The 20154-nt window shown below is 35.7% G+C and overlaps 1 protein-coding gene across 5 annotated transcripts in view; it reads right to left on the bottom strand.

Moving 5' to 3' along the window:
• LRRC28 (leucine rich repeat containing 28) overlaps positions 1-20154 on the bottom strand; it is a 166342-nt gene that overhangs the window by 111969 nt on the left and 34219 nt on the right. For all 5 annotated transcript variants that reach the window (XM_064569970.1, XM_064569972.1, XM_064569968.1 and 2 more), the window contains exons 4-5: positions 10059-10096; positions 9001-9138 (exon numbers count right to left, since the gene is read on the bottom strand). In XM_064569970.1, the coding sequence (XP_064426040.1) occupies positions 9001-9138; positions 10059-10096 (176 nt within the window). The remainder of the gene's footprint in view (positions 1-9000; positions 9139-10058; positions 10097-20154) is intronic.

Below are 20154 nucleotides of genomic sequence, written 5' to 3'. Positions count from 1 at the left end.
AGGAATTCAACATGCCTTAGCCAGTAGTATGATTGATGGGAGAGGCTTTCCAAGTCTGAAGGACTAACTTTTCTCCTTTTGCCTTTTTTTAAAAAGTATCATCACAATGAACTTTTGTTTTTCAGACGCTTGGCATGTGTTCCGCCAATTCCCTTCACATCTTTCCTAAAAAGGAGTACTTTCTGTATTAACTTGACACTGAAAAGGATGCACGGTCCAGAAAACAAAACTTTTTTTCTTTTAGAAGAATCTTAATGGCCATTTTTATTCCAAGGTTTTTGCCCAATTTTTAAACCTTGGGAAAGTTTGTAAATAAAATTTTAAAGTTTTAGCTCCATTTGTAACCAGATTGTACCATATGTAATAGTATCAAATATAAAAATATTTTTTGAGAAATCCATGCGTTTTAGTATACTGAGATAATGTTATCTAAAAACCTGAATAAAAAATCTTTATGTTACTATGAAGTAATATGTATTTAGCTATGTTATAAAGTTACCTTACTAATAGAGTGTTATGTGTAACAAAGATACTAATAAAGTAATTTATATGCCTATAAGAGACAATGAAAGAACAGATTGTGAATATGAGTTTAGAACTCTGGTAGACAATTTATTCAATTACTCTGTGGTCATCTAGCAAGCTGAGGATGGGTAAATTGTTAGATTTTATCCCTCTGTCCATTAGTTGTCAAATAGGTAACTTAACCACTCTGCACTGTACCCAGATAACTCAGTACTAAACACACTCAATACTTCTTTCTCTATCCTGTCTACTCCTTGAAAGTACAAATATTAGTCTAAAGTATTAGACAATAAAACATCATAAGATCCTTTGAAGTCTGGGTCTAGATTTTGTGCACCTTCACCATCCCCACTTCCCCTAGTACATAGCATGGTACTTTGAACCAACAAATATTTGTTAGGCAGATGAAACAGTAAGTCAGTGTCCCAGGTAATCTAGATAACCCTACCAAATAAAGTCTATTTATATATAATGCTGACCATATATATATGGCCTGGTGACACCAGAGGGGTGCTCTACCAGAGATTAATTATTTAGATTCTTTATTAGTGAAAAAATGTGCTCACTAGTTAATTTACCAGCACTGATGTGGAATCAGTGAAAAGCTGAGTCTCCCTAGGAGGGTAAATTACCCCCAAATTACTATGGTAGCCACCAAGGAGAGTAATAGGGGGTGAAGAGCCATGATAATTTGGGGGAAGGGGGTTCAATAAGATCCTTTGTGTTTTGAGGATTCCCTTTGAGTTGATTGCTGAGTGGCAGGCACAATGGAAGAGATGGCAATGAAACCAGGGCTGCCCCCATGTCCCTGAAGCCACCCAGCATCCCTAGAAACTAACCCAGGGAACGCCAATGTGGATCACCAGTGACCAGTCTATATCCACAGGAATGGGGTCGGCACTTCTGAAGAAGCACTACAGCCTGTGCTATCATCTGTCAGGGTACGCCAATGATGTCTCAACAATCGGGGTGGTGAGCAACAGTGGAAGCCTAGCGTGACCAGGCTCCATTCCTGCTGTGTGCTCTCCAGGAAGAAGGCTGATCTGCTGTTCCTCCCTGCCTCCACATTAGACCAATAAGCACAGAGATTTCAGAACAATATAAGTGGCGACAGGACAGGTCTAAGAAGAGATACTAAATTTCATTTCAATAAAGCAATGAGAGGCTCAACTAGAAGAAAAACACATTTTAAGAAAAAAAATAATAAACTTGACCATACTTGAAGGCTGAGTTTTTGGAACAATTCAGGCTAATTATATGTAGCACATATTTCTGTGTTTGAGTATTTTATTTTTGCAGACATATGTGCTTTTGTGTGCTTTCATTATTTTAAAAAAATTTTTATTATTAAAATACAACATAGACTGCTTTAATGTTTTTAATTTGGACTAAAAGTCTTTCCTTTTTTGGTATGCAAAACAACTTTCAAGGATAAAAAAAAATTTTTTTTTTTAAATAGGCTGATTTATATGCCAGATGTCAGCAACATCTTTTCTGACTCCTGGTTACATTTTGTTGTTTGTTTGTTACCACAATCTTCTCTCATGGGAGTTTACAGCAAATCACAAAAGCATCAGGCTTCTGTTGACTATCAAGAGTGAGCGGATGCTTCTAATATCCATTGGCCCTTGTGGTCTTCACCAAAGGGTGAATCACAAAATGTTTGGCAAGCAGCTCTGCACTGATGGAAATCTTTCCTTAATATTCCTTTATTTGCAAGTGCATGGTATTTGTCTTCCTAATAAATCACATACATAATTTTACTTGATCAAGTTAGAAAAAGCTTTTGGAATAAAATGAGTTTAAATTTGTTCTCTAACAAATACTCTTCCAAGTAGAAGGCAATATACAAATGTTTAAGTGGTACGTAATTCATATATATGAAAGCATGCAGGTTAGCAATCAGATGAGAAATCAAAGAACATGTAATGGACTCCCACTTCCAAACATGACAGGGTCACTGACACCAGACTTGCTCCCCACCAAAATACAATAAAACCACTCAAAAATAGATGAGGCAACTGTGTTCAAGCAACAGACCGGAAACACAGAACTTTGATCCTTGAAGAGGTGAGTCCCGTGTTGGGATGTGGCTTTCTGTCAAGGGGTGCACTCTGGGCCACAGCACAGGGAAGTAGAACCCAAGCGGAGCTCAGCAGTCTCATAGAGCAGAAGAACCAGAGATCCGACCTGGAGAGCTGAAGCAGCTGGAAAATGTAGGACAGGGTACCAAAGGGGACAAAACTGTGAGGTGAAAAAGTGCTTAATAAATGGCATACTGGAGAGAGCAAAAGGAGTCAGTGAGCAGAAGACAGATCAGCAGATGTATCATGCAACGTTCAGATCAAGAGGAAAAAAATTGTTTTAGAAGAACAAAGCCTCAGTGACCTGTGACACAATATCAAACGATTTAATGTGTGTGACTAGAGCTCCCAAAAAGAGAGGAAACGGGGCAGAAAAATATCTGAAGAAATAATGACAGAAAACTTCCCAATTTGGGAATCAAGAAAACCCCAACCAGGATATTTTTAAAGTCCTGCATTGTGGCACATCCTAAACAAACTGCTAACAAAAGATAAAGAGAAAAATTTTAACATAGCCATAGAAAAAGGTATTATATACAAGGTAACAATGATACAAATTGCAACTGATTTCTCATTAGAAACATTGGGGTCAGAAGACAATGGAAGGTCACCTTCATAAAGTGCCAGAAAGAAATCCTGTCAATTGAGAATTCTATATCCAGAGAAAATATTCTTCAAAAATAAAGACAGTTTTGCATAAAGAAAACTGAGACAGTTGATTGCCGGAGGACCTGCACTACAAGGAGTACTTCAGGCTGAAGAGAAATGATACCAAATAGAAAATACATCCACATGAAAGAATGAAGAGCATGGGTAATAGTAAATATATGGGTTAAAAACAAAGAATATCTTTTTTATTATCTTGATTTCCTTTAAAGACAACTGACTGTTGCAAAATTGACACTATATTGTAGGGTTCACAGCATATAGAAAAAAATACTATATAAGAACACAAAGAGGGTAAATGGAAGTATACTACTGGGAAGAGTACAATTTATACTAAGTGGTACAACATCCTAAGTAAATTGTAATAAGTATATATATATGCACATATATATATGGAAACATATATATCCATAAAAAGCCTTACACAAGGGGCGCCTGGGTGGCTCAGTCATTAAGCATCTGCCTTCGGCTCAGGTCATGATCCCAGGGTACTGGGATTGAGCCCTGCATCGGGCTCCCTGCTCCATGGGAAGCCTGCTTCTCCCTCTCCCATTCCCCCTGCTTGTGTTCCCTCTCTCGCTGTGTCTCTCTCTGTCAAATAAATAAATAAAATCTTAAAAAAAAAAAAAAAAGCCTTACACAAGAATGTTTAATATTAGCTGTATTCATCATAGTCCAAAGTAAGAAGAAACCCATATGTCCATCAAGAGGGAAAAAAATATATGAGCTGTATATTCAAACATTTGAATACTACCCTGCAAATTATAGAAGAATGGACTACAGATACATGTAAGAGAATGGGTGCATCTTGAATATATGGCTCCACTTATATTATGTTCAACAGCAGATCCCATTAATCTGTGGTCACAGAAATCAGAAGAGTGTTCACCTATGGCAAACAGACTGGAAGAGACATGAGAGTACTCTCTGGGGTAATGGAAATGTTCTATATCTTGACAAAGATGCTGATTACATGGGTATATATGTTTGTCAAAACTCAGAAACATCTGTGCATTTCACTATATGTAAATTTTACCTCAATTAAAAAAACAAAAATATGAAGAACAAAAATTAAAAGAAAAATACAAGAGAGTCTTCAAGGATAACTGTTCAAGTTCGGTGTTGGGTATATGGGGGTTCATCATTCTATTCTGTCTACTTTTGTATTTTGAATTTTCCATAATAAAAAGTTTTTTAAAAGCAAAGGCAATAATAATGTATTAATACATTTAAGTTAATGTATTGTACAATGTATTATTAATACACAATATTTTGTATATTTGAAATTTACTAAGGGAGTAGATCTCAAGTGTTCTCAACACACACACGGTAACTGCAGGAGGTGATGGGTATGTTACTTAGTTTCACTGTGGTAATCATTTCACACTGTATACACATATCAAAAAAACATGTTGCATACCTTAAAAATATGATTTTTATGTGTGAAAAATAAAGATCAAAAATAAAAATTTTAAATATCACAGTAAAAAAAAATATTCATTTAACCTCTTCCTTATGGTATTTGGATACAAACCTACAAAACTCATTGCCAAACAAAATACAAAGTTATTAAGATAGTAATTTTTTAAAAGGGGAATGAGGCCTGCTCAGAAAAAATACTTCAAGATTCCAAAGTTCTTATACCATAAACCATGACTTCAATAATTTTAGCCAGGGAGATTTTTTTGAGTGATGATTATTTATTCCTCTTGGAACCAGTTAAATCCATATTATTAAATTAGCCTTATCTTTCAGGCTGGCTTATGGACTAAGTCAGGAAGATATTTAAAGCAGGTGTATCAAGAACCTCTCTTCAGTCCAAAGTGCGTGTCTGTCCGAGTTCGTTGGAGCCCCATGCATAGATGACTCAGAGCTACCACGTGGGCGTTCTCTGGTCAGTGCTCCGCTGCCAGTATCCGTACCTCTGGGGCTGAGGCTTTCTCTACAGAAGGCCGCTGCTCTGCCACGTGTGTAGGGACAACAAGTACCCCCTCATCTAAGCAACTCTGAACCAATACTTTTTGGGAGTTGATGTTCAAATGCTTAGGCCTCTCAACACTTGAGCAGGATGATTCCTTGTGTTTTACACAGGATTAAGCTCTCAGTGCCTACTATGGTGGCTGGTGGAGGAGTTTAGAGCATGCCACCCCAAAATATGCCAGTCTGGCATATTAATTATTTTGAGTTAAAGGCGCTGAAAACTGGCAGATGCAAGAAGGCACTTTGACCTTCCCTTCCTAAAAGCACAAAATAAAATTCCCATGTGAAAGGTGTCTTCCCTGTACCAGGAGGAAGGAAGACATTCTTATCACCAGAGATAGAGAGTAGAGGCCAAGGGAGATCTTAACAAACCAACCTCGTTAAACAACCCTTACATTCCTAGTCACTGTTTCACAATTAACTGCCCTAAGCCAAACCCCTTTGTCTTACCACATTTTCACAACTACTACTCTTTGTCCAACCTAGTGTATAGGTGTTTGGCTTTAACTGCTTCTTTGGGTCTTCATTTTTCTGATAAGGCTTCCTTTGCATAGGTAAAAATTACTAAGTAAAATTTGTATACTTTTCTCCTGTTGATCTGTCTTAATTCTCCTGCTGATCTGTTAGTTAATTCTTGGGCCCAGCTAGAGACCCTAAGAGTGCAGAGGAAAAATTGTACCTCCCCTACACTGGCTTAGTAACATACTCTAATCTGTCTCTACATTCCTCTATCCTGTCACCACTTCACACCAGTGTTCTCTGTTCCTCCCAAAAAACTACCCCGTGCTCGGGCGGGGGGCGGGGGGGGGGGTGGAGAACATCTAAGAAAAAGGGTGCAAAGAATGTTGTAGAGCTATCTTAATAAGCACAAAGCCTATGGGCCTTAAGGACACAACCAGTGATTGGGATACTAAAGAAAACTTAGTAAGTCTCTGCCTCCATCTTCTCTCTCTATATCTGCTTCGTCTTTCTTCCTTTTTCTGTTTCCCAGTCTGCATGGCTACTTCCCAGCACCTCGCAAGATTACACAGCATTGTGCAATAGCCCAGAGAGAAAAAGAGACTGATTTTTTTTTCCCATTTCCCCTGATGTCTCTCACTTTCTCTCCTTCTCCCCCACCAGCCTCTTCCAAAATTCCCAGGATAAGAACTGTTCTGCTTGCATCAGGTACCTACACCAGCACTAATCAACTGTAGAGATAAGGCCATGTCACAAGGAAGGAAAATGGCAGTATGTTCAATCTAACAGAATGGGGGAAAGGGACATCCCAGAAAATGGGTCCCATCCACATAGCTGCTACCAGGTAGGTATTGGCACACAACTCAACAGAATCAACCATATGAGTCATGGATGTGGCTGAGAAACTGTTGAAAACACTCGACCTTCTCCACAGCAACACGGACATACTCATAAATATCAAACTATGTGCAAATTTCAGGGCATTCATGAAACCCCTATAATTCATTCTTAGAGCCTAATCTTAAAACTCTCTATATATGCACTGGATTTTTCAAATGTTTCAGATTTTTCAAATACTGGTATAAAATTTTTCAAAATCTTAAATATTGAGAATGAAATTATATTCGAAGGTTTTTCAACTACAACAAATGCACATATGAAATGTTAAGTCTTTCAAGAAGTAGAAGTCTATACATAATAGCCTGGACTAGGTGGAAGGGGCTAACAATCAAATATCAACTGGTGTCTATTGTCATCAAATAGAGATAAGGGAGTCCCTCACTTTTTTTTTTTTTTCTAACCACACTTAGACTACTTTCCCATTGTATATGCCCAACATGATCAGAAACCTGGGGGATATGTACCTAGCCCCTCAGCCATTCAAATCATAACATATGAAATTACCTCATAAAGAGATAAATAAAGTGAATCAAATAATGAGTAAGGTCTAGTCCACTGCTCCTGACGATGGCCTAGAAAGAAAAAAATCTATACACGGCTCAGTCAAAAGTTTCTATTCAAAGTACAGCTATTACTGTATATAATTTTACCCAAAACAGACAAAACCAAACATATACAACAGACGAAAGCTATGGAAATAAAACCAGCAGTAAATGCTTAAAATCTATTATGCAACACGTGAGATATAAATTAAAAATTAGATGCAAGCAGTCAGAAAACCTATACCCTTCACTGGTTATTAGGAAGCAGTCAATGATATTAGTAGCACATCCTTAACCTCTAAGAGTATATAATGGAAGGAAATGACCACATTCTACCACAAAATGCTCTTATATTACAGGAAAAAACAGAATAAAAGAACAATGGTTTAACAGAAGTGTATATTTCTCATATGCTCTTTAAGTATATATAAAGGGGCTTCTGAATACAGTATTATATCCATGTATCTTGATTTTACAATAGATCTTATAGAAGTTTCATATATGAAAATATGAAAACCCAAAGTATTATCTTTACCGATACATTTCCTAGCCAATCTCCAAAAGAGAATCTAATTTCCTGAGTATCTGAATATATAAACCTGATGAAAGCTAGAATGATAAAACATCACTGAGCCTGATTTCATACAATAAACTCTAAAAGAAAGATAAGATTCCTACACCATATTGAAATTTTTGTATTAACTATCGTTGGAAAATGTAGGACAGTAATTATATAGGGCTAAAGAATTTTTTAACCAGACTGTACTATTTTTGTAAACAATACTGAACCTATATTATTAAGGCCAGCACACAAAGTTTAAAAATTAATGGGTTACTGTGTTTCACTTAGAAATGTGTGTACTTAAAAGACTTTAGAGAAAGTCTTTTTTATATCACAAAGAAATATTATAGACTTTTTCATTCATGGGTTAAGCATGAGTAGTTTTTATCATTCTCATGTGACCCTGAAGTTCCACGGCAGGTAGTAGTTTGTAATTTTGGTTGAGTCACACATTTCACCTGGATACACTAAGACACTGGTTGGTGTTCATGAGTTACTAAGTAGAAATAATCTTCGACAATGTGACATCTGCATTTTTCTCTGCTCATTCTTGAATGCAAAGTAACTTTCATATAATATTTAAGGCACAAGTTTTTTTATTTTTTTAACATACTTCACTTTTTTTTAAATATGGGAAATGACATATGACAGAATTTGCAAACGTGTGGATTCACAAAGGAAGGCCCCTTTATGCCCCTTGTAAGAAAGTCAGGGGGTTTAATGGTAGCTCAAGAGAATGCAGAATGTCAGTACTATACATATGTATATCACATTCCAGAAGGATGTTCAGTAGGCAGAACTGACAATTAGTTCTAGGATTCAAACTTAAATTCTACTATGAAATTCTAGTAAGATTAAATCAAAATTACTGTACATCATTTACCTCACTAGAGAATGACAGAAAACACTGTATTTCCTTTTTGGGTACTAAAATGATTACATCATGCGAAGTTCATCTGAATTCTCTTATGTAAAATGTCCAGAACTGAATTACCTTTTTGTACAAATATTTCACCAGAGGACTGACTTGAAGGGGCACTGATCACAATGCATAATTGTAGTAACTGTAGCTAAAAACATAAATGCCACCTTTTTATGTCCATATCAGGTAAAAGACCCTTAGACACATTTCACCCACATTCTTTAGTTTCATCTTCAAACAAATGGACCATCCCATATCACAAATATACCCAAAGCTCACTGCCTAGACACACAGCGAGAAACAGAAATAAAAACAGATTTGTAAATAGACACACTATTGTGTGCTACAGACTATGATTACCTGGAGGTAGGAATTGCAGTTGGTTATTAGCTAATCGAAGATGACGTAAAGCTCTCAGACGACCAATTTCTGGGCAAACAATTTCTAAGGCATTGTCACTAAGATCCAAACACTGGAGTTTTACAAGGGATCCAATGGCTTCAAAGAGAAAACAAAAGTAAAGGCAAAATTAATGTGACCCAAGTGTTATGCCAAATCTTTAACGCAAGTACCGCTAATTATAATATCTTAATACCCCTGCTTCTGTTGCACAAATAGTAAAAACATAGATCAAAGTAAATTTTATAGGAGTGATAAGACTTCAACCTTGATATAAAATATGGTAAGTTAAAAAGCACAAATAAAAATGTTACACTGTAAAGCACTGCTTGAATAAATAAATGATTAAACGATATATAAGGTCTTTTTGTCTAACCAAAATTCTTAGCTGGATTTATTAAATTTAAAACTTAAAAGAGCGCCTGCGTGGCTCAGTCAGTTGAGTGACCGACTCTTGATTTTGGCTCAGGTCATGATCTTGGGGTTGTGGGACTGAGCCCCGTGTTGGGCTGCACACTTGGAAGGGAGTCAGCTTGAGATTCTCTCTCTCCTTCTCCCTCTGTCCCTCCCCTACACACATGCTTGTGCTCTTCTCTCTCTCTCTCTAAAATAAATAAATAAATCTTTAAAAAAAATAAAAATTTTGGGGTGCCTGGCTAGCTCAGTCAGTGGAGTATATGACTCTTGATCTCGGGGTTGTGAGTTCGAGCCTGTGTTGGGTGTACAAAATACTTAAAAAATAATAAAAACAGATTAAAAAATAAACATTTTTTAAATTTATCATTTTATTATTTACCTAACAACAATCTATCCAATAATAATTTACCTAACCATTATAACCATTTTAGACTTATTGTTTATTTAATCAAAATTGTTAACTGAACTTACTAATCTTTGAAACTAATAAAGATGCTTTATAAGTAAAGTTCCCTAATACTCCTAATCAAAATTTGTTCTACTATTACAAAGGAAAGCATAAACTATGGTACCTCCTAACTAAAAATTGGAAGTGGACTTACCTTCTGGAACCACAACTATGTTATTTGAGTGAAGGTACCTGAGGGGAAAGAAGAAAAAAAAAAACTTGCTATCATCCAGTACTTTTGCTAGATAACCAATCTGTAAAATGCTCACTTAGAAATTTATCAAATATAAAGGGACCAAAGCTTTCTATCATACCCTACTCTAAGTGCATGACACAAAACCTGTGGTCATCACCAATAACTAATAGCTCGAGAATGATATTTTATGCTGGAATTGCAAATATTAAACCTATTTACTGATGTAAGTTGTTATTTTAAAATAAAAGTATGCACAATAGATATATTTTGAGGGTTTTTTTTAAACTTAAAAAACAAATTACTAGTTTTCCTAGTTCATTTTAAAGTGTTCAGGTTTTCAGAAAAACGCGTATTGCGTAAAGAAAATCAACACTTATTATGTAAATGAAAATGCAACTTTCAATTTCTAAAGAATAATTTCACAAAATAAATCAAAGCTATTTTCAGCTAATATGCTGACTGAGAACCAAGAATGGAGAGATTAAACACTGATCATTTACAGTATCTGTAAAAATACTCAACTGTCAAGCTACATAATTTATTTCACAGCAAAAGGAATCTCATAAACAAGAATCAAATTCTTTTCTTAAAAAAAAAAAAAAAAGTTACCCCTGCTAACAAGTCCAGACAAGCCTCGTAAATAACACTTTTTCCCACTGAAGTATCTTTAGCACACTCTGGTGGAGACTTTATGCAATCAGCAGCAGCCAACTATTCAGAGCAGAACAGTGACAACAGGAGATATTCACATAATAATTTTAATTTATATCACTGATTTTGAGACAAGAGACCTAGATTTTTTTATATTTTCAAATCTATCATTGTATTTGTTATACGTCATAAATCAATCTTCATAAAGTATTTTTAAAAGAATTTTGTTTTTTTTCTACATTTTCTACATTTTTAAGCCTAACATCAAATGTTCAAATGTCACTGACACAAAATAAGAAAGACACAAAAGTAATGCATTAAATAGATTTTGTGTAGGTATTAACCTGCTGGGTCTACAAAATGTAAACAATTATTCCATTCTATCATATATTTTATTCCTTGCTTTGTGTATATAAAATGATTTCACATTTTAAAATCAATATTCTTTAAGCATTAATTTTAGGAAGGAATACCTAACTGCTTTATAAATGACCCTAAAATTTCTTTGGTGCCAAAAGACCATATGTAAATAAATGTGCGAGCACACACGCATACGTATACACACATCTGCATTTGTTACACAAAAGCCAGGGTGCCTGGACACCAAAATAAAGAGACAACTGATTTTTCAGTTACCCACAAAATATTTGCCTAAACTCAAGTTTTACATATGCAAAAGGACCTTAAAATGAATGCCCAAATCAAAACATGAACTAAAGTGCTCATTGTTATGAAGGAAATTAAAAAATATATTTTAACACATTAAATTTACCTACACTAAAATCAAGATACAGTCTACAGAAAGAATAGAATATTCCCAATCTAACTACAAAACATAGGTGTGCTAGGCCATCCCTACCAAGTGAAACACCATCTCAACTCCTCAAGTTATTCTGATGTGCTAGTGATAATCATCACTGGTGGGATGGATCAGAAAACAGGCTCTGGAGCCGGAATGAGTGCACCTCAGTAGCCATGCGCCCAAGGGAAAATTACTCAACATCTCCCTTGCATAATCTATAGAAGGAGAGAATAATAACACCAACAACATCAGGATACTGTAAGGATTAAATGAATCAATAAATGTAAAGCTCTTAGAACAGAGTACCATGAATGCCATTGTTATTGTAATACTTATTATAGTTATTGTGAGTCATCTATAATCAAAGGTTTAGCAATTTTAAGTCTCTTTACTTGTTTTTTGTAATTTCAAAGTAGTTGAAATGTTGGTGTTTCAACATGACTAGTTTTCATCATGTTCTCCTACAGTGCAGGAGCTTTCATTCATTGCTGGCAGGAATGCAAAACAATACAGTCACGTTGGAAAGTAGTTTGGCAGTTTTTTTAATAAAATTAGATATAGACATTTACTTAATAGTGATATGCCAATGTCAGCTTCTTATTTTTGACAAATGTATCATGGAATTTTAAGATATTAACAACAGGACAAACTGGGTGAGAGATGTCTAGAACTCTGTACTCTCTTTACAACTTTTCTATAAATATAAAATTGTTCCAAAATAAAGAAGTTGATTTTTTTTTTTAATTAAAAGAACAGGGCTTTTATTTCCAGCCATGATGGATTAATAGGGACCAGATTTACCTGGCTGCTATAAGCAACAGGAAAATTGGATGTAATACATGAAACAATTATTTTCAGATATAAAAAACAGGCAATTAGGATGTTACCTGAGAAAGAAGAAACAAGGCAAGCCACACAATGTCCCCAGCTTTCTACCTGGAAGCAAACTGTGAACTGTGGTACATAAATGGGATCCCAAACAAAGTATGTAAGTCTCACTGACTTATAGAGACACAAGTCAGAATTCAGGGAAACTGAGGCAGCTGGAAGTTGTGGGGTAGTGGGCTGGAGTTCTGGAGGAGAGGATGCTACAGGGAAAAAAAAAAAAAAAAACCTTTAAAAATTTAAGTAAGGATACTTTGACTCATTGCTGAATTCTAAAATGTAGCCTAGGCAAAAAGTAATGGAAAACCTACCAACTGAGGGATCCACAGAGCTCACAGAGGGCTGGAGGCATTTAAGTTCTGAGCAGCAAGTGTACCAAGTCCTTGTTGATTATTTGGCACGTTCAAATCAGATCCTATAAAGGCCATGCCCTAGTTACAGGGCTAAACTACCCCTAAAAGGTTACTCTAGACCTGTCCTAATGAAATGTAAACACAAACCATGAAAGGATCAAACTAAATTGCAAATAACCTCATGCCAGAATAAAGCACAAGAAAAAGAAAGACAACAAAGTCTAGAGATCAGCAATGTAAAACTCATAAGGTCCAGCATCCAATCAAAAAGTATTAGACATACCAATAAATCATGAAAATGTGACCAGTAACCATGATTTAAAAGAGTCCAACACCAGTAGATCCAGTAGAACAGAGACAAAATCAGCAAACAAGGACATAAGAACAACTATAAAAAGTATATTCAGGCATTTAAAGCAAAATATGAACATTGCAAGAGAAGTGTTAAGGTATGAAGAAGAACCAAACAGAACTTCTATAGATCAAAAATACAATGAACAAAGTGAAAGCTTCACTAGGTGGGGTTAACAGCAAATTAGATATTGAAGACAGAGAAATATAATTTGTCCATGCTGAAGCACATAGAAGAAAAAAAGACTGAAAAGAGTGTCGGTGATTAGGTGAAAATATTAAACAATCTAACAAACATGTAAGAGTCCTGGAAACAGGGACCAGAGAAAGGAGTACAGAAATAAATATCTGAAGAAATAATGTCCAAAAATTGCTAAATTTGATGAAAACTATAAAGACAAACCCAAGAAGCTCAATGAATGTGAAGCATAAGAAAAAAAACCACAACAAGGTATATCAAAATCAAATCCCTGAAAAACAGTGTAAAAATAAAAATCTTCAAAGTAGCCTAAGGAAAAAGAATACATTACATGCAAAGGAACAAATATAAGAAAGATAGCAGATGTCGCTTCAGAAACAATACAAGCCAGAAGATAATGAACATCATAAAAGTGCTGAAAGACAAAAAAGTCATCAAGAATTCTAATTTCAGAAGACCTAAACAAAACTTCAAAACTATGAAGATGAATGTAAAACAAAAACTATTAAGACTTTCAGAGAAAAAACTAATATGAGATTTTTCTCACAGGAGAAAACCTTCAGGGCCTAAGGCTAGACAAGGAGTTTTTAGAACTGACACTAAAAACATGATACATAAAAGCAAAACATGATAAACTGGACCTCATCAAAAGGTAAAACTTTTGCTCTGCAAAGAACATAAAGAGGATGAAAAGCCAAATTACACATTGGGAGAAAATATTTGTAAACAACATATACAACAAAGAGCTGGTTTCTATAATATTTAAAAACTCTTAAAACTAAAAATAAATTCAAATAGAATATAGCAACAGACACATGTTACTGTAGAAAAGATACAGATAACCAGTAAATACTTGAAGAGATGTTCAGTATCATTAACCACTAGGGAAATATAAATGACAGCCACAATGAGAAATGAGAACAAGCACATCTTGCTGGGGGAGAATGTAAAAAGGTGCAGCCAACCTGGAAAATTACTTGGCAATTTCTTAGGAAACTACAAATCCAGAGCAAAAGTGAAAGAGTAAGGACCTCCAAAAATTCTTTTACATAAAATCAACAAGAATATTGGCAAAAATGGTAAGAAGCTTATGTACAAAACTGTGGAAATTAACCAAAGTTATACAGGGAGGGTTAATTTAAGAAAAATGACAAAATCTCAATAAACATAGTGAGCTGTCAACTTTGGGGCATTTTCATTTCCTCTAATTCTATCCCTCACTCTCCAGCTCTGCAGAAGCATGGAAAAAAAACAAGCAAAACCAAACAAACCAACAAAAAATCTAGCTCCCAATCAAAGTGAAAAGCAGCAGCCTGGCTAACACCTGAAGGGACAGAACCAGGGTAGAGCTCACTCCCAGAGAACTGTCATCATTTGACTTGTTTCATGGTTCCCTGGAAGACTGCACTTGCTATACTATTTTTAATTGGGTCTGACTAGAAACTTGCCTTTTCCCCAGTTGAAACAAATTATGGGCAATTGTTTAACTTCACAGCCACCTGAGCCAATAGATAACAGCTGGAGCAAACAAGAGACAACCAAAAACTTTAAGTGGAAAAGTTGGGTAAGATGTCAATAGGAGCTCTGAAAGCTCTGGCATATTTCTGGAAATTAGAAGGTCTCAGGCAGGTCCAGAAATGTGCAAATGCGCAGGAAAGTGTTGAAAAGACCCTAAGCAATCACCTCTGCTGAACTTGAGGCTCCTACATAAGCAAGCAAAGGCTAAGGCAAAATTGTCAAATGCCAGGCTGAGAGGTGGAGGCCTGCCGCCACACAAAAACAAAGCTCCTCAGCAAAGACTGGGAGACTTAACTGGATTCAGGCAGCTAAGGAAATATCTACCTAATCATTAGTTGACCACTAAGGTAACTGAGAAGATACTTAAAAAATAATAATAATAAAGAAAAAAGAAAAGGAAAAGAACGGAGAGAACTCTTTCAACTCATTCTATGAGGCCAATATTACCTTGATACCAAAACCAAAGACATCACAAGAAGACCACAGACCAATCTTCCTTAAGAATACAGAAGCAGGGGCACCTGGGTGGCTCGGCTGGTTAAGCGACTGCCTTTGGCTCAGGTCATGATCCTGGAGTCCTGGGATCAAGTCCCATATCGGGCTCCCTGCTCAGTGGGTAATCTGCTTCTCCCTCTGACCCTCCCCCCTCTCATGCTCTTTCTCTCTCTCTCTCTCAAATAAAAATAAAATCTTAAAAAAAAACCAAGCAAAATTCCTCAACAATATACTAGTAAGTCAAATGTAGCAACACATAAAAAGGATTATATTCCAAGACCAAATGGGATTTACCCCCACTGATGCAAGGTTGGTTCCTTCAACATACAAGCATCAATCATTGTAATACACCGTATTAACAGAATAAAGAAAAAAAATGTATCATCTCAACAGATGAAAAAAAGACCATTTGACAAAATCAAACACCCTTTTGTGTGAAAAACACTCAAGAAACAAGCAGTAGAAGGGAATTTCCTCAATTACATAGAGGGTACCTATGAAAAATCTAAAGCTATCATCATACTGAATGGCAAAAGACCGAAAGCTTTTCCCCTAACATTAGGCAGGAGCAACACAAAGATATCTGGTCTCACCACATTTATTCAACATTCTATGTTATAGCCAAGGAAATTAAGCAAGAAAAAGAAATAATAGGGATATAGATTGGAAAGTAAGAAATAAAGCTACTGGGGTGCCTGGGTGGCTCAGTCAGTTAAGCATCTGCCTTCGGCTCAGGTCATGATTTCAGGGTCCTGGGATTGAGCCTCAGGTCAGGCTTCCTGCTCACAGGGAACCTGCTTCTCCCTCTTCTCCCTGCTCATGCTATCTCTCTCTCTCTCTCTCTCTCAAATAAATAAAATCTTAAAGAAAGAAAGCTATCTTCATTGACAGATGACATGATCTTGTATATGGAAAAATCCTAAGGAATCCGCCAACAAAAAAAAAAGAGTTAATAAATGAGTTCAGCAAGATTGAAGAATAAAAGACCAACATACAAAAATCACTTGCATTTTTATATACTAGACAATGAGTAATTCTAACATGAATTAAGAAAATCATTCTATGTATAATAAAATCAAAAAGAATAAATACTAAGGAATAAATTTAACAAAAGAAATTCAAGATTTTTACACTGAAAAGTATTCAATGTTCAAACAAAAGAATGTTGAAAGAAACTGAAGACCTAAATAGAAAGACATCTCACATTCATAGATTAGAAGATATAATATTATTAAGATGGCAACACTCTACATATTGATCTAAAGATTCAATGCAATCGCTATCATCAATCGCAGATGACTTTTTTCTTTAATAACTTGACAAGCAGATGTTAAAACTCACATGGAAATGCAAGGGATGAAGAGCTAAAATAATTTTGAAAAACAAGAATAATGTTGGAATCACATTTCAAAACTTACTATGAAGCTATAGTAATCAAGTTTGTGTGTTACTGGCAGACATATAGATCAATGGAATAAAATTGAGAATCCAGAAATTTGCCCACATGTCCATGGCCAGATGATTTTTGACAAAGGTGCTGAAACAATTCAATGGAGAAAGAGTATGCTTTTCAATGATTGTACTAAGATATTTGGACCTGCACACGCAAAACAGAAGTTAGGCCTTTATATTGTAGTATATGCAAAAATTAACTCAAAATGGATCAAAGACCTAAATGCAAGAGCTAAAATTATACAACTTGAGTAAGAAAAAGTTAAATCTTCATGATGATGGATTAAAAAGTTTCTTAGATATGATACCAGAACACAAGCTGCCAGATAAAAAATTATCAAGAAAGTGAAAAGATAAACCACAGAATGGGAGAAAATATTTGAAAAGCGTGTATCTGATAAAGTATCAAATATATAAAGCATTCAAGTATATAAATTATATATCTCAAATATATAAAGCTATCTCAAATACATAAAATATCTAAAGCACTCAAATAAAGAACTCTTAAAACTCAACAAAAAGACAAATATTATAATTTTAAAATGGACAACAGATTTGAATAGACATTCCTCCAAAGAAATAAACAAATAGCCAGTAAACCCATGAAAAGACATCATTAATCAGAAAAATATATATCAAAATTTTGGTATCAATTCACACCTACTAGGATGACTATAATCAAAAGGAGAGATAATAACAAATGTTGATGAGGATGTGGAGAAATTAGGATCCTCACATATTGTTTGTGGAACTGTAAAATGATGCAGCTTTGGAAAACAGTTTGGCAGTTCCTCAAAAGATGAAAAAGAGTTAGCACTGCAATTCCACTCCTAGGTATAAACCCTAAAGAACTGAAAATACATGTTGATACATAAACTCCTACATGAATGTTCACACCTGCATTCACACTTGCCAAAATGTGTGAAAACTGAAATGTCTATCAAATAAAGACTGGATAAACAAAACATGGTATAGCCATGCAATGGAATATTACATATCCATAAAAAAGAATGAATTCTGAAACATGCTATGACATAGATGAAGCCTGAAAACATGCAATGTTAAAGCAGCAAGACCTAAAAAGCCACATATTGTATGATTCCATTTACATGAAATGTCCCGGACAGCATAGCCATAGAAATAGAAGGCAGATCACTGATCACCAAGGAGTTATTAGGGATTGAAGGAAGAGAGGAATGAATGCTAAATGGGTTTCTTTTGAGGTGATGAAAATGTTCCAGAATTAGAGAGTACTAATGGTTGCTCAACCTTGTGATTATACTAAACACCACTGAATTGTATACTTAGAAGGGCGAATTTTATAGTATGTGAATATATCTCAACAACAACAAAATGAAACATGTAATTACCATATGACTCAGCAATTGCTGTCTTAGTCATTTATCTCAGAGAAATGAAAACTTATTCACAAAAAAAAAACCATGTATACAAATGCACCAAGCACCATTATTTATTACAGATAAAAACAAAACCAGCAATATGTTCTTCAATGGGTAAACGATTGAAGAATCTGCATTTCAACCATACCATGAAATAGAATTCAGCAACAAAATAATAAAATGATAGAGATGGAGAACAGAGTAGTAGTTGCCAAGGTTTGGGGGACAGGAAATGTGATTATAGAAGGGTAGCTCAAACAATCCTTGCAGTGATGAAAGTACTCTCTCCACCTTGACTATGGTAGTGATTACACAAATCTACACGTGATAAAACTGCACAGAAAACACACACACACACACATACATGAGTACACAGAAAATGATGAACACCAAGTAAGATAACACCAGGGTCAATTTTCTGGTGCTGACCTTGTACTATGTTTATGTAAGATGTGAATGGTGCTGGAAACTAGAAAGGTACACAGAATCTTTCTGTATTATTTCTTACAATTACATGAGTAAAAAGTCTAATTAAAAAAAAGATGGAGAAATAAAGGCTTTATTCAGGTAAACCAAATCTGAGAGAGTAATATCGGAATTAATATAAAACAACTTTCCTTATTTGATAACTTTTCTCATTTTAAATTTCTTTAAATTAACAATCTAAATTCAAAATTAAAATGACTTCTGCCAGTTATCAGTTTAGTCTGTCAGCTCCAAATCTACCTTCTATGCCTGCTAGAGCTGGATCCTGTCAACCCGTCTCCTTTGTCAACTGGCCTAATGTTAGGTTGTCAAAAGAGGGCACTGGAGTGACGCTGCTAGATGACAGCCGCAGGAAGGCCCTCCCTTCTGGGGACAGCCCCCCTTCAATTGTTTATTTAGCACAGGGGCCAAGGCCCAGAAGCACTCACCTCAGCAGCCCTCCTGGAAAACCTCAAGCCACATTCTCAAACTATGAACGCCCCACCCAGCTCTGTAGCAGTTCTTGGCAGCATAGTCAGACCACACTCTCCCCATCCAGCAATGTACCGCTACAGACCAGCTTCAACCAGCCTCAGGCAACAGTCTTACCATCCTGTGGCCACTTCTGTGGTAGTTCTGCTCACACTTCAGTCAACTGTCTCCCTGCTAGCCAGGCTGCTTCTACAGACCAGTTCTAGACTACCAAAACCTTCCTGCAACAGTGAGCTGGTATCACAGAGCAGCTCCAGCCTAAACCATCTGGCAGGCGCCTTTACCACCAGCAGGCTGTATGTTTTTGTGGCAGCCAGACCTCTGCTGAAGAGGTCTAAATATCAGCCTAGGGGATGGAGCTCTCCTAAGCCATTAGTCCTTTCATTACCTACTTTCCCTCTGCCCAAAAGTAATACCTGCTTTTTGTACTTACTAATTCTGAATACCATAGAGTCCTCCTATCCCCTTCTAGTAGCTAATAACATTTTACTAGTCAGTAATTCTTTATATTAATTTTCCCTGTTTAAGCTACAGGTATGGTTTCTATCTTCTAACTGGACCCTGACTGACATACACATGATAAGTACATATATATGTATACTGACAGATACCTACAAACACACAAATACATAAGACATACAATAGCACAAAGAATGAAGTATTGATGTAAGGTTCCTATGTTACATGTGAAATGGTATATCATGTGAAGGTAGACTGTAACAGGTTAAAGAAGCACAATATAAACCTTAAAACATTGAAATAGAGTTAATAAGCCAATAGTGGTAGTAAAATGGGATCCTACATAACACTAAAATAATTATAAAGAAAGAAAGAGGGAAAAAATAACAGCTGAGACAAATAGAACACAAGTCATATCAGTAATCACATTAAATGGAACAGGATCTAAACACTCCAGTTAGGGGGCGGAGCAAGATGGCGGAGGAGTAGGAGACCTGGATTTTGCCCAGTCTCAGGAATTCAGCTGGATAGA

The sequence above is a fragment of the Mirounga angustirostris genome, unplaced genomic scaffold, assembly GCF_029215605.1.
Source record: "Mirounga angustirostris isolate CCGP_5_RB_7025 unplaced genomic scaffold, mMirAng1.0.hap1 SCAF_9, whole genome shotgun sequence".
Taxonomy (NCBI): domain Eukaryota; kingdom Metazoa; phylum Chordata; class Mammalia; order Carnivora; family Phocidae; genus Mirounga; species Mirounga angustirostris.
Note: the sequence above shows the minus strand (reverse complement) of the source record. Positions and strands in the feature narration are given on the sequence as shown.